Genomic DNA, 15,394 nt, shown 5'->3' on the forward strand with positions numbered 1-15,394 from the left:
GTTCTAGGGGGATATGTTTTGTGCATCTGATTTCTATTTTACCCCTCTTAATAGGCACAAATAAATCCTATAAACGTCAAATACTCGTAGAACAGTTCTATGATGTTTTCCGTGAAGTATAATAAGTTATGATTGTGTTAGGATTAAAGTTGGCCTATAAGAAATTGTATTATTGGTGGGCTATTCAAAAGCTGACTTTTGAATTGTAAATCCAAACATCATCATATTAGTAAGAAATTCTTAAATAGTTTCGAAAATCGCAAAGATTTCTATCCAGTATCTGTAAATCATAATGAGACTGACTTTTACCAATGGATATTGGAGCCAGTTAGCATGTCATGTAATCACTATTTCCCTTTGACGATCTATCTTCTTCTGCCTACCAATTATTTGCATGATCTTCTCTCTTTGTATTAATTTCTTCGTCCTCTGAATACATCTTCCTTTACTTGCAGCTGTGAAATGCCACGACGACAAACACGTCCTGGAAGTAATGACTAGCAAAGGAATAAACTTCGACTGTGCATCCAAAGCGGAAATCAGCAAAGTTCTCTCGACGGGATGTAGTACCGATCGCATCATCTTTGCCAACCCCGCGAAACCGATCGGTCATATCAAGTTTGCAGCCGAAGTTGGTGTTAACACCATGACTTTCGATAACGAAAGTGAATTGGTGAAGATCCAGAAATTGTATCCTTCTGCCAGGTGAATCCTGATCGATTAACCTAAGCATGTTTGGTGAATTAAACAGTTTTTACTTGTAGTTTGGTGATTCGGATCAAATGTGAAGCTATAGATGCGGTGCGCCCTTTAGGGAAGAAATTCGGATGTGATCCGGTGAAAGAAGTGCCGAGGCTTCTTCGTCTGGCTGAATCGCTTAATTTGAACGTTATTGGAGTCAGTTTTCATGTTGGATCTGGATGTAGGGAGCCAGAAGTCTTTTGGAGAGCCATCAGTGAGGCTCGTAACATATTTAACTACGCCAGTACTTTTGGGTATAAGTTTACATTGTTGGATATTGGTGGGGGGTATCCTGGTGGACATGGAACTTCCATTAAAAAGGTATGAATCAACTAAGAAGTGAAACTTAAACAACTCCTGAATTTGTCTTATAGATTGCCGGCATAGTAAATAGTGCCCTGGACACATACTTTCATGACCTGCCCGACGTAAAATACATTGCGGAACCCGGAAGATATTTCGTCACTTCCGCCTACACGCTCACCTGCAACATCTATTCAATCAGAAACATTTATGACGAAAACAACAACGAAATCACTCATAAGATGTACTACATCAACGAAGGGGTTTATGGTAGTTTCAATCGGATCTTACGTGCGCATCGTACTCTCGATCCGATAACATTAAGCAAAAAACCAGATCTGGACAAGTCCAAACATATGTCGAGTAGCATCTGGGGTCCATCTTGCGATGGTCTGGATCAGCTAGTGGAGGACATGGAGCTACCCGATCTGGAAGTTGGAGACTGGATGGTTTTTGAAGATATGGGTGCATATACGTTATCTGCAGGCTGTGCGTTCAATGGTTTCCCGTTACCGAAGGTGCATTACTGCATTACGCAGAATGAATGGTGAGTGGGTACTTTAGCCTGGACTGGTGATAAAAGACGTTTTTCTGAGCGCATCAAAGGTTAAGGTTATGGATATACGTTAATTAAGCGAAAATTAAGGCACATAAGCGGTATTTAGAACGACTATGCAACTTTCTATCATTTTTACCCTTACATTTTTATTCTTAGAATTCATTTGTCAACGCATAAATGGAAACTTGAAAAGGTTGTGGACTGTATTAGAAAAATTGAAAGTAGTTGCTGACGCAAGTAAGAAAATTGTCAAAAAGCGAATGCACCATACTACTCAAATTGGCACTTACCGATTAAGCCAGTTGTGGTCCCTTTAACGGGGATCCCTTTTAGTTGCAATCCAGGCTCACCGCCATTGCAATGGTTTAAACCGAAAATTAATTATATTGTTTGTAAAAATTAATTTAGTACCGAAATTAAAAATTTACTTGTTATCACTGTCGTTTCTCTCGTACAAATACTTCGACGCCTCGTGCTCAGACAATGGGAGAAAAATGTGGTACATATTCCGCGCGAAATGGAGTAATTTTGAAAGTGATTTTGTTGCATTAACATCATTCATTTATCAATGGAGGAAAAAACTTAATTTCTATTACAAGGCAAGAAAATTAAATATGGAATAAGAAATCCAAAAATGTGGAATTAATGACTCATCAGATAAGTTAAGTTTGAATTCATCGTCAAAAAAAATCTTGATGCAAGTACAGAAGTTTTAGTTTAAGTTTTTTGAATAATAAATAGCAGGAGAGCCAGTGATATTTTTCAGTGATGATTTAGTTAAGGCCTATTTTTTAAGAGAAGGTTGTTTGGAGCCTAACCAAGTGCAATCTATGAGGATTAGCTTCTCAGCCCGGTTCCAAAAGGGTGGCAGAATGCCCCCAACATGTAAAAAAACGAGCATCTGTTCATGGTTTAGTTAAGGCTGAACTTTTTTTCAGTGGTCCTACTCTAGTAGCTCTCAATGAACGAGGTAACATTGGCAAATCGATTGGGCGGTTCCGAGTGGGTGGCAGAATGCCCCCCACATGTCGAAAGATCGATGAACTTTTCATGATTTAGTTCATTTTTAGTTTCATTTTTAGTATGTTATTCTGCTGACATTTTTAAGTGTGTATGACACTGGGGCACACAGGGCAACGGGATTAAGTTCGTTATTGCCTTTGTCGTTTCAGTATTTCCTTTTTGGAGGGTGACTACTTGAACCTTGTTGTTCTCACTCGGATGCACCTTGGTTATTTTTGCTAACGGCCATCTTGATGGATTAACGTTATCTTCTTTGATTAGCACGACTGTCCCAATTTTTAGGTTGTCTTTTTCTTCTTTCTGTTTGTACCGCATTTGTAGTCTACTTAGATATTCTGTGGACCATACTTTCCAGAAATCCTTCTTCATTTTGTGGATTAATTTCCATCTCTAAGACATACAGTGGCCGTCTCTGTTCTGAAACTGGCAGCATTAAAGAAAGGACTACATCTGGTCGGCCAAAATTTTCAACAAATGATTAAAGAAGTTTGGTAATTTTACAATGTTTCAGTGAAAATTCCCAGGGTTCATTGCTCAAGAAATTGGCTTTGAATTTTTTAATTTTAAAACAAAATTAATTCCGTCCTTATAAAATTCACTTGTTGCGAGAAGATGATTTTGACCGGAGGATCGAATTTTGTAACACTATCAGGGCAAAACTAGACCAAGAGCTGAACTTATTTAATAACATTGTGTTTTCCGATGAAGCTACGTTAATGCTTCATGGCAATTTAAACCGCCGAAATTGCAGGTACTGGACCACTGAAAAACCACATTGGATGCGGGAAGTGCTTACCATAGAATGGCCAGCTAGGTTCTCAGATCTCTCTTCTTTAGAATACTTTTTTGGGGCTATTTGAAAAATAGAATATTTGTCACTAAAAATGCATATATAGATGACTTAAAACAATGCATGACAAATGAAACTAGCCAAATTACACAAGAAATTGAAAAGAAATTCGAAGAGTTATGGAAGTACAAGGAAAGATTTTGAACATTTAAATAGTTTTGCTTCGGACCAAAGTTTCTATTACAATACCTTTATTAAAAAAGAGGGTTATTTGCTTGACACTTTGAAACTAGAAATTTGTTTTTAAACAGGCTTTTATTAGGTTGGATTGTATCTTAGGTATGTATGTATCGAAATCTTTGAGTTTTAATTTTCACTGGTTTCTAAAAGTCTGACAAACTTGAAACTTTCCATACGTATCAAGGATTAAACAAATTGGACCTGTTAAAAAAAACGGACAATCTGTATCTTTTGCTGTCTGTAGGTTTAACACAACATCTTCTTCTTAGAATTCATTTCTCCCTTTTGTTGTTTACTTTTGCACTTTTCACAAAAAAAAATGTAATGCAATAACTACCTATTTATGCAAATTCAATGTCTATAGTATATTCATAGTTTTTGCTGTTTATTTCTCAGTTCTTTTACAACAATATAATTAGCTGCTTTTTTAGAAATTTCCTGTATTCCAGGTGTCAGCACACCCAAATGAAAATCATTCACAGCTGACACATAAAACACTGAACTAAACAACTGGAAAAATTTTGTGCGAAATATGAGAACGGATCAATTTTGTTAAGATTTTTCAGAAAATTTGATAACCGAAAGTTAGTTTTTCGGTAGAAGTAAAAAGAGAGCCTGTGCAGGCTAGAGAACTATGGAAAATACCCGCATTTTATATGACATAATTTGATGCTTGGTAGTCCGTGCACCCTCGGTAAAAGCGGTAAATTGTCTTGTATTCTTAGCGCCACCTAAATTTCGAGGAGAGTAGAAGCGTTTTAGTGTTTCGTAAATCGCCAAAGCTTTTAAGGACAGACGACAGAATATTTTTAGAATGATGAGACCGAGGTCGGAAGGGGAGGATTAACAGAAGCAGCTAGGCTCCCCTCCCTCACCTTATGTTAGCTCCTCCTTTCGATTGTACAAATTACTTTCCCTTGAAATTGCAGTTAAACTACGCGGTGTAGCAAAAAAATAATAGACATTTTTCGTGCAGAGTTTAATAAACTACGACATATCAGAAAATGAACTGCCTACTTTTAGTGGTTCTGTTTTTCTCAATAGTTTTTTTTTATCATTTTCGAGATTTGCAAATATTCCTGAACATGTGACAAAATTTTTTTTTCCGGATTGTTAAATAGAACAAATAGGCACACCGTGGAATGGAATTAAAAAAGAATCATTGAAGGCATTAGCAGATGCGTTAATTCAATCAAATTCAAATCAATTTTCTGTTATCCATGGTGACGGTTGTTTTGTAATTTTTAAAGTTTTAAAGGGAACGTCTTAGTCAGAATTAAAAATTGCAATCATATTATTAGTATTATTAAAAGAAATATCTGTTCTCAATTAACGCTTAGATCATACAGAAAGCAGTTATAGTTAAAAGTGTTAAGATTACGATAAGTTTTAGGAATAGGTTCACGTTTAGTTTTACAAAGTCTTATCTTCATGACACCAACGTGTGGTTCGATATCTCGTCAATATCTAAAGTAGTTGCAAGGGAAACGAGTAAAGTATTGCTACATTATTGCTACGAGAAAATATAAAAGAAAACTGGAAGAGTCCATATTTATCAATCAAATTTATTAAAACAAGAAAATAAAAATTATTTTCATCGAGCAAAACTTTATTACAATCTGTACCAAAAAAATCATAGTCGTATTCAGGCAATAGACGGGTAAGGGTATCTTCCAAATTAAATAACGCTACAATCAGGGGAATTTGAACAATGAATCCATACACAACTTTTTACGTGCCTATTTAATATTTATTAAACATATTTTTTTTCTTCCAGGCTAAATGTTAAAGACACCCTCTCTCTGCCAAAAGCAAAACTGATAATCGTCAATGAGAAAGAGCCAAAATTGGAAACATTTGAATCTGCTTACGACAAATGTCGGATCTAAAACAGTGGAAACATCATAGAAATGTTGGTCGATGTGGCTGTTTAAGATGTGAGCTGAAGCTGGGCTGATGCTTTTGTCCATTTTGTTGACTGTTAAACTGTTTTATTTATTATTTATCTATTGGGGTTAACGTTTGATAAACAAAACTAAAATTGGTGAAAACGTTTGTAATTCTAGTTTTAAGGTTTTTCGTTAATATTGTGATCTTAAGACCGACTAAATATGAAGAAAATTAAAACTTTTACAATACGTTTAATGAAATTACACTGACTCCATGAATTTTTCTGACTAGAAGATATAATTTTGTTCTCGTCGACAGTGGAGGTCTGAAAACAAATTTGCTTTTTGAGATTTTCACTGCCTGGAAGAAATTTCTTTTCCAGGAAGTTAAAGCTCAGCATGAAATGCTTTCTTTAGAGGAAGACCAACAATGGCTTGTGTCAAGGCACGCAAGATATTATTCGATTAGACGAACTTACCTATGAAGTTCAATCGTAATTATATATGAGGCGCTTTGTTCGAAGAAATCACTCAGTTAGAGAACTGTGTAGTACGGCTTTCGTACGCTACAAGTTTCGAGGCCACAAGTTTTCATAGACTAACCAAAATGTTTCTGGTAGTGTCTATCCGCTGATCTATCTACATTCTGTAACATGCCAATTTCATATCTTAAAGTTCTAACCTCGTATAACAACGTCGTCGGTTGAATACGAGGGGCACTCTTAAAGATGTATTTTGTAATATGGTCTTTAAAAGTGTTAATAAGGTCGTTAGTACCTATGTTCTTTTCATTCCGATGTAAGAATAAGCATACCTTTACTCAGAACCTTATTAGGGTAGGGGTGGGGAGTGATCTCTTCGAAAGAAGCACCTCATATTATACGATCGAACTTCACAGATAAGTTCGTTTGATCGAATAAATATATTTTACGCTTCGTTCTCGAGATCACTAAATTAGGGAACTATGTAGCAGTTTGAAAAATTACATAAAAATGCAATTTTAGGAAGATGTTTCGTTCTTGACTTTATTAAAGGAACCAAACATAAGTAAAAACTTAGAATTAAAAGTTAGTATTCTAACATTGATATAACCTATTCTCACTTAGGTAAATCCACAAAGATAAGGTTGGTCTACATCCAAATTAAAATACGAAATACAGATCATGATTATTAAAAACATTTGTTTAAAAAGGATTATGAATCTAAAATTAAAAGAGCAAAATCCTGGAACGATTTTGCTTCTAAAGGACACTGGTAGTACTTAGCAAATATCTGAGAATACGGATTTCAGCCGGCAGTTTTTCTTAATGTGTTTAACAAAATTCGTTTCCTCGGCTGAAGTAGGCGCATGTTTTACTGAGTAGGAAGAAAATACTTTAGTATTTATTCCTACCTCGTTGTAGCTGTAAGGTACGGGTTTTTAGTCCCAAGCAGCAGGAATTTCTGTTCTGTACTTCTTAATACTTCTTCTGTACTTCTACTACTTATAAGAACATAAGGTTGATGCGACGCACATAGTAGGTCTCTGATTGAAATAAGGCAATTCAATACACGGCTGTGTCCTTCCCACCCGCGTAGTTTTGATATCGTCCGATATAAAGACTCTTTCTGTAGTAAAATAAATGTTTTGCACTCTAATTTTGGCTAAAATCTGTCGTCTGTTTGGCTAAAGTATTTGCTAGTGCAAGTAGGGTGGCTAGTTTCGATGTTAGAATCCTTAATGTCAAGTTTTCATTTTCCCTCAGATGCTCTAGGAAATTTAAAACTAGCTCTGGGTTCCCAGTGAAATTATACGTTCTTCTTTGGGGTCGAATACGGGAGATTCCCTTTAAGAATCCTTTAATTTGTGGTTGCCTATACTGTCAATAGAAATCAAAAAAATAGCACTTCTAAATAAGTTAAACGATCCGTCGGAAATGCTTTGTGATTCTAAAATCGATTGAAGAAATTCAATTACGTTACTTAGTTCCATCTCAAACATTGGTAATTGTTTTTTCAAGTAGCATTACCACCAAGGCACTTCATATTTCTTTACTGTAGATGATGAAAGGGATTCCATAGCTTTCAAAATGCTGCATGCTGGCATCCCCTTTCTTGATAAGTGCCCTACCACCAAGGAGAGTCCAGTGGGTAAATTGCTCCTGGAAAAAAGGATTAGAACCTTTTCAGAATTGAAGAATATAGGTTCGCTCACTAAAAGGCTTTTAAACAAATAAGGGTACCATGGTTGAGTTTCCCAATTTGGTACCACCATAATACCCTCTGCTTTATCTGAAACTACCCTATATATGTTCTTGGAATAAGGGAGAATGGAGGGCAACCATAAAAGAAAAAGTCTGACCAACAAATGCTAATAGCATCTACTGCAAAGTCTTGAAAACCTGGGCGTCATGATACAGATCTTTTACATTTAAAATTTAAATTGAAGACAAAAAATCTATGTTTGGGGAACCAAATCTCTGCTTAACCGTTAAGGGTGATTTCTTTCTTAATGAAATATGATTATATAATGAGTAATAAAATATGAAAAAGACCTTTTAAATAATTCTTTATTGTGCGACGGAATAGTTAGAAGATCCTTCCGTCTAATATTAAGATTATGCACATCCGTACGAAATTTGACTGTTTTAAATAAATATAGAGGTGTTTTAAATTTAAGAATTTTATAAAAAAAACAGAATAAAAACATGTAAGTTTCGTCGGCAGTGCATACTTAACCAGTTCGCTTCAGTTAACTTATGAGATATGTGGTATCTCCTCCTTACACCATAAATAAGCCTTAGGCAACAGTTTTGAAGCTTCTGAATTCTGGCATCAGAATAATCTAGACAGGGGCCATAGATGGTGTCACAAAAGTTTAATGGTGATAAAATCAACGAATCACGTAGCAGTTTTTTAATTTTAGGGCTTAAAGAATGCCTGAGAAAAAATATAGACTTTAGAGCAGAATATCCATTTCTTAACTTAAAAGTGACATGTTCTTGCTTAAACGCAAATTTTAATTTTTCAAGATATATGCTCGGTGATTATCACTACAGAAAAGAATGGCAATTGATTTAGTAGGGTTAATTTTTAAGAGCAGCTTTTGGACCTCAAGATATAGCATATTTAAATTTTCATTAATACATTGATTAGCATTAACTACCTCAGAACTTTTGAATGAAAAGTGAAGCTGCGTGTCATCTGCATAGCAATGATGTTTGCAGTGTGTTAAATTATTAGTGATTTGTGATGTATAAAGGATATATAATAACAGGCCCAAAACGCTACCTTGAGGCACGCCCAATGTGACAGCAAGTACATCAGATACTCTACCATCAAGTATAACCCTTTGCTTACGGTTAGATAAAAAAGATGCGACCAATGCTAAAGCTGAATTACCAAATCCGATATATGCCAATATACCCAATAACGTCTCATGATTTACCATGTTAAAAGCCTTTGTGAAGTGTATGAGAACCATAACTGTAGCCTGATTATTGTCAAGGGCCTTAAATATATCGTCAGTTACTTATGACAAAGCAGTGGCACAACTATAACCTCTACGGAATCCAGATTGATTCTTGGGTAACAGACTATTTTGGTTCAAATATTCCAATATTTGGCTTTCCACAATCTTCTTCAGTACCTTTGAGAATACTAGAAGAATGGATATAGAACGAATTTGATTAAACTTTAATTAAATTAGGGAAATAGCTTTTTTTCAAACATACATTAATAATATGAGTTAGTGGATCTAGAATAGCATAATAAGATTTATATTTAGATGGTCAGCTCCAAATGCTTTACTTTTTATTTTGTTTAAGATACTTATAAAGGTATCTTGTGTTATTAACTTAAATTGAAACTCGTTTAATGTAATTCTATGCTCTTTAAAGAACCTGATAAACTCCTCATTTGGACTATTTGCATTGTTATTGTTTATGCTGGAAAAAAATTTATTTAATTCATCCACATTTTGTAAGGATATAGGCAATTGTTTATTTTTTTATGAGAAATGTTATTTTTTTTAAATTCTTTCCAGGCTTCTTTGTTAGTAGAGTTCTCGAATCTGTAGGTCAAATACGTTTTTTTTCTGCTATAATTGCACTGGTAGTAAAATTGCGATATTGCTAGTCTCCTTGTTCTTTCGAGTTTCTAAATTTATTTAAAGCCATGTTACGAAGTCTAATGTTGGGAGTAATCGAAGGACTATAAGGTTTATTTTTTCCAGTTACGGTCCTCAAAGGTGCGTGCAAGTTCCTAACCTGAAATGAACCAGAAACAGATTGAACCAGAAAATCCACCTTGTCATTTACATGTTCCATATTATACATTAAATGCCAAGGAATAGACATCATATCGATCTGAAATCGATTATTTTCGATGTTATTTAAATTTCTGTAAGTGAAATTACATTGAATTGGCTTGGGTGCCTCCAACCTAAAAGAGCAATAAACTAACATATGCTCCGATATATTTATATCTCGTATTCCACTATCATCTATCAATTCATTGTTAGAAAAGATTAAATCAAATAGTAAAATTCAAGTCATCTATTTAAGTACCTATAAATGTTGTACAGTAAAATCAATCGGTATCATAAAATCATATGAGCAAAGTATCACTGTACTACCGTATTTCTGTTTAGATCGCACAACCAATCATCGTTTGTCTCTTTTCACCAGCCATTTTGAAAGACGTTTGTTGGTTAACTTCTATCGATACGCGTGGTAAAGCAAAATTAAGGTATTTTAAGGTTAATTAACCACCCTGAGTGGGATTTTAATTTTGTTAATGGGGTATAAGGTTTGTTGCTGTTGAGCATTTGTGATATTGGCCATAACTCATTCCACTTGGCGAGACTCAATTTATTCCCTACGTAAGTGAAATTTACCCATTTTTTAATGACATTATCTCTTGAAGGCTGTATATTAACTTGTCTTAAATTTTATTATATCTAGTCCAAAAGAACTTATTGCTGAAAATATTGTCTCTGCCTGAAAACAGGTCTTAATCTTAATAACTAAACCATAGGCTTAAAACTCTCGTCCATTAGAGCTAAAAATAAACTTTCACTCCCAGGCCTTACTTAAGCTTACTTTTCTTAAGGGCTTTTTTATCTAGTTTTCGATTTTCCGCAGTCTTTTGTGGTGTCAAGCTTCTCCCAACTTAGTAATCCTACTCCAGAGGCTTAGAACCAGCTCCAGGAAAGTCTCTATGTAACTGGCATTTTCCCCAAGCCTGATAATAGCTATATATACTAGTATAATGGTAATATGGCTATATTACTCCTCTGTCTATTACCACCAAGGCCAACCTGGAATGCAGTACGGAGTGCAGGAACGTGCAAGCACCACATTAATTAACCACTTTCTTAATTGACCGTTTAATAGTATCAACTATAACGGGTGACACAGGAAAAGGGGACACTTAATAACTTTTTTACTTTTCAAGATGAAAACTTTTCAAACAATGAAATTTGGTATATAGGTAGAATAGTCATAAGAGCATTTTTTGACATATTTTGGTATTTTTTGTTACTTCCGGGTTTAACAGGAAGTGACACAAACTTTTTTATTGAAAACTGGTATATTATTTCGTATTTTGATAGAAAATAATGATATCGCATTTGCTACTTTTTATTTTATACTCATAGAAAAAATCAATTTTTTAAATTTTGAAATAAGGTGCCATAAATGCGTTGAAAATTTTAATTTTTGATCAAGTAATCACGGAAAAATAATATTCATTGTGATTTTTTTCTATACTTAAGTATAAAACAAAAAGTAGCAAATGTAGTATTATTGTTCTCAGAATAAAATTTTCTAACAAATTCATAATAATATACCAAGTGTCTCATTCAAAATAAGAAAGTTAGTGTCACTTCCGGTTAAACAGGAAATTATGGAAAACAACTGAAAATGTCAAAAGATGCTCTTATAGCAGTTCCATTAATATATCAAATTTTATTTAATTATCTTGAAGGTAAAATAGTTATTAAGTGTTCTCTTTTTCCTGAGTCACCCGGTATAAAGTTACAAACTTTTAGGGTAGATAGAAAGCGTCAAAAAAAAGAAAAGTTCATATGAACATGGGTTCGAAAATGCTTCCTCAGGGAGCTAGAGCTCTTTGAAGATAACCTTTAAAAACTAGTTTTCGTTTTATAGCTTCGGAACTACTTTAGCTACCACAACCACTTTTGGGACATAAATTATTGTTAGAACGTTTATTCTTTTGAATCTACTAAACAAAAATAATTTTAACCAGTGGCGTGAAACCAGAGGGATATTTGGTAAATTTAACCCCATTTCTTTAAAATTTCTGCTCAATTGTGTCAGATTATTATGCTCTTATGCCTTTTGCAAAAAAAGGTATTCTCAACAAAAATTGCTATATATCACCGTTTTTGCAAGTATTGACTAAAAGTAAATTAAGATACAGCTTTTTTTATTAATAATGCTTTTTTAAGTTGATTTGCCCAAAAGCGATAGTGCATGTTAACAAGGTTTGAGAATTAATCAGGACTGAACTCAAACTTTCTGCTGGACGTCCCACAACACTGTGCAATCAAGTAATTTAAAAATTACATACATTTATATCTACCATTTCAAAAAAATCTTTTAACCTCTATAAAATTTCATGTTTAAATTAAATAAAATTACCCATATAAAGCTTCAATTCAATTTTAATAATATAATCCTAGAGTAGAAACAAGCCACAACCCGTAAAAAGATTTATATTTTAGGACGCATCCTATTACTATCGTTTTTCGGCAAGTGGAATAACATTTTATTTCTACATGGTCTTAATTCCCTTTTTTATCATGGTTAAGTAATGGAAGTTAAGTAATATACTTTTGCTGAATATGCCGTTATACTATTAAGTAATGGGGAATTTGGATGCAATGGTAGAGCTGCTTCTCGATTATATGAAGAGCGCTTTCCAGCTCGCACACTTTTTGAAAGGGTCAATCGACGGCTCAGGGAGACTGGCCCCGTAAAAGTAAAACGGCCAGATAATGATCGCAAAGGAATATCCGAACCCTGAAGAAGTACTTGAAGGATTTGAGGATAATCCATCTGTAGTACACAATCAGTAGCTGATGCCATGGGTGTAAATCATGTTAGAGTATGGAACGTAGCTCATGAACAGCTTTTTCGGCCCTACCTCCTGCAAAAAGTTCAATTATTGGGACCAAATGATTTCATGCCCCCCCGTAAATTTTTGCCAGTTGTTTCTTGACCGGTGTAAAGAAGAAACTCAATTTCCAATATATGTCATTTTGATTGAAGAAACTATATTTACGAAAGAAGGCATTTTTAATTTTGAAATATAATCATTTATGGGCCGAGGAATACCTACATGGTATTATACATTTAAGGGGATATGAACATAGGTTCTCGAGAACGATTATTTGGTCCAATTATGTTGACTGCTCGTCTAGCGGTAACAATTATCTAATTTTTTTAAGACACGTACTGCCAGGACAGAAGATGATTTGCCTCTAATCATACGACAAAATTTATGGCTACAACATGATGGAGCGCCAGCTCATTTTTCACTTGTCGTTCGCGAGTTTATAAATGAAAATTTTGGATGGCGCTGAATTGGCTGCGGAGGCCCTGTCACCTGGCCAACGCGCTCCTTTGATTTAACACCCTTAGATTTTGTTCTTTGGGGGCATATGAAAAGTGTCGTTTATGAAGCTCTAGGGGAATCAGAGGAAGATTTAGTGGCTTGAATTTCCGCAGCTGTTGGAGTAATACAAACCATGCCTGATGTTTTTAACTACGTCAAGCTTAATCTTAATCTGCTGCGTAGGTAGGTAAACGTATCAAGCATTGAGGCCAGCATTTTGAGCAATATTACTTTAAGTTTTTTTTAATTCCAATTGTAAGAATTTGTTTATGTTTATAAAATTGTTGATTTGTTGTTTTTTTTATTACACTTAAAATAATTTAAGTAAGTTAATTTATTACCAAATTAATCAAGTGCTACTTTAACTTTTCTAAGACAGTTCTTTTTTATTTACGGCACAGATTTAATTTTCTAAGTATAATTGCTTTTTGTATTTTATTACTTGCTTTTAGCCAATTTTCATAAGAATGCTGATATTTAGCGATATTTACTAAGAGCACCTTTTTTATCCAAAATGCATAAGTTCATAATTGATGCCCAAACGGGCAGAAATTGAATGCTTAGAGAAATGGACAATACCCCCCTTGGTTTGCACGCCTCTGGTTAAAATAATTTTTGTTTAATAGATTAAAAAGGATAAACGTACTAACAATAATTTATGTCTCAAAATTGATTGCGGTTGCTAAAGTAGTTCCAAAGCTATAAAACGAAACCTAGTTTTTAAAGGCTATCTTCAAAGAGCTGTAGCTCTCTGAGAAAGCATTTCCGGAGCCATGTTCGTACGAACTTTTCTTTAATTTTTTTTCGTAAGTTTAAGTATTTCATTGTTCTTCCTTGCCCATTTTTCTCAATTTACTCAAATAATAAATTACGGTTTATGAAACAAAAGGTTAGAATACTGGCAATGTATGTACAACATGTAATAGCTTAGTAATGTTTTAAAAATCTTAGTATTAGATTCTTGTAAATTAATGTTAATTAACGGTAAAGCTGATTAAAATTACAATATTTGATATATTTCTTCTGTTCTTTTGCGAGTTCTTCTGTGCTTTTTCTGAGAGTTCTTTTGTTTGACCTTATGAACGACATAGGTTTCTGGTTTTTACCGCCCTTATAAACCAGTTGCGCAAACCCACGAGCCGGCATTTTGCTCCCTTTACAACCAAAGGCAGGTCAAATAGAATGATTTTGCTTTAAATAATTAATTTTTTTTGTAAGTAGAAGTCTATTCTTGCAGTGGAGTGGCTATAATATAGCGGATTGGGAAGAGCGGGAAAACTTTTCTCATTATTGTTTTTCGTGTAAACATCACAGCTATGTAGTGTTAGAGTCTGATGATGACGAGTAAACTCATCGAAATTCATAACTCTTAACCGATCCCGCTCTTCCCAACCCGCTATACTTAATTAATTATAAGCTAATAAATGAAATGAATAAATGAATTTCATAATTAAACGAAATTTCTATTTTCTGAGTTTGAAATTTGTAGTTTATAAATAATCACGTAGCAAATGTGAGGCTGAATACATTTCACTGGAATCAATGCAGAGAGCAAAGTGGCGATTGGATGTCGCTTTGATAAAACAGTGGTCACCGTTCATATCCGGAAAAACGTGCTAACATGAAGTTGTCTCTATTTGAAACTTCAAAATATTTTTAGTGAATCAGTGTTGCCGCTTATACCAAAAAATAGTAGCAACTTTGTTATTTTAAATAGAATACTCTATATATTATTTTATTTTCCGATCCGCTTCACTTTATGATTGTTTTTGTATAAGTTGTTCATATACCCATCTTTAGTGGTTTTTGAGAAACTAATTATTTTCTTTATTTTTTGACCAAAACATAGCTCCAAATAAATTTTTATTACTACGGCACTGGAACGAGCAGAAAATTGAAATTTTAAATATAATTTGCCGAAGTATTGTACATTATTTTTCACTATAAAAATTTGTTCTACGTTATACAGGGTTGCTCAACATTAGTGATTTTACCGCTAGATACAAAATTGTGATAATTGCATTTTTTTAAATGGAACACATTGTATAACATATTCTAAAAGGAAATTAAAATCCCTTTGTAACGAGGTATCATGTTCCTATATCTAAGTAGAATATTATCGGAAATTTTAACATATTTGCTTCAGGTGGCTATGAAAGGTCATGACGCAACAATGCTATTGATTAATAGTAAATACGCTTGGGTGCTTATTTAATAGTGACCTAGAAA

The 15,394-nt window shown here is 34.0% G+C and overlaps 1 protein-coding gene across 2 annotated transcripts in view; it reads left to right on the top strand.

The window, feature by feature from the left end:
* LOC126743871 (ornithine decarboxylase 1-like) overlaps positions 1 to 14,182 on the top strand; it is a 51,024-nt gene extending 36,842 nt beyond the window's left edge. For both annotated transcript variants that reach the window (XM_050451110.1, XM_050451111.1), the window contains exons 3-6: positions 456 to 705; positions 765 to 1,062; positions 1,116 to 1,591; positions 5,434 to 14,182. In XM_050451110.1, coding sequence (XP_050307067.1) covers positions 456 to 705; positions 765 to 1,062; positions 1,116 to 1,591; positions 5,434 to 5,545 — 1,136 coding nt within the window. In that variant the 3' untranslated portion in view covers positions 5,546 to 14,182. The remainder of the gene's footprint in view (positions 1 to 455; positions 706 to 764; positions 1,063 to 1,115; positions 1,592 to 5,433) is intronic.
* Positions 14,183 to 15,394: the final 1,212 nt, after the last annotated feature.

Source organism: Anthonomus grandis, chromosome 13 (assembly GCF_022605725.1).
Source record: "Anthonomus grandis grandis chromosome 13, icAntGran1.3, whole genome shotgun sequence".
In the NCBI taxonomy this organism is placed as follows: domain Eukaryota; kingdom Metazoa; phylum Arthropoda; class Insecta; order Coleoptera; family Curculionidae; genus Anthonomus; species Anthonomus grandis.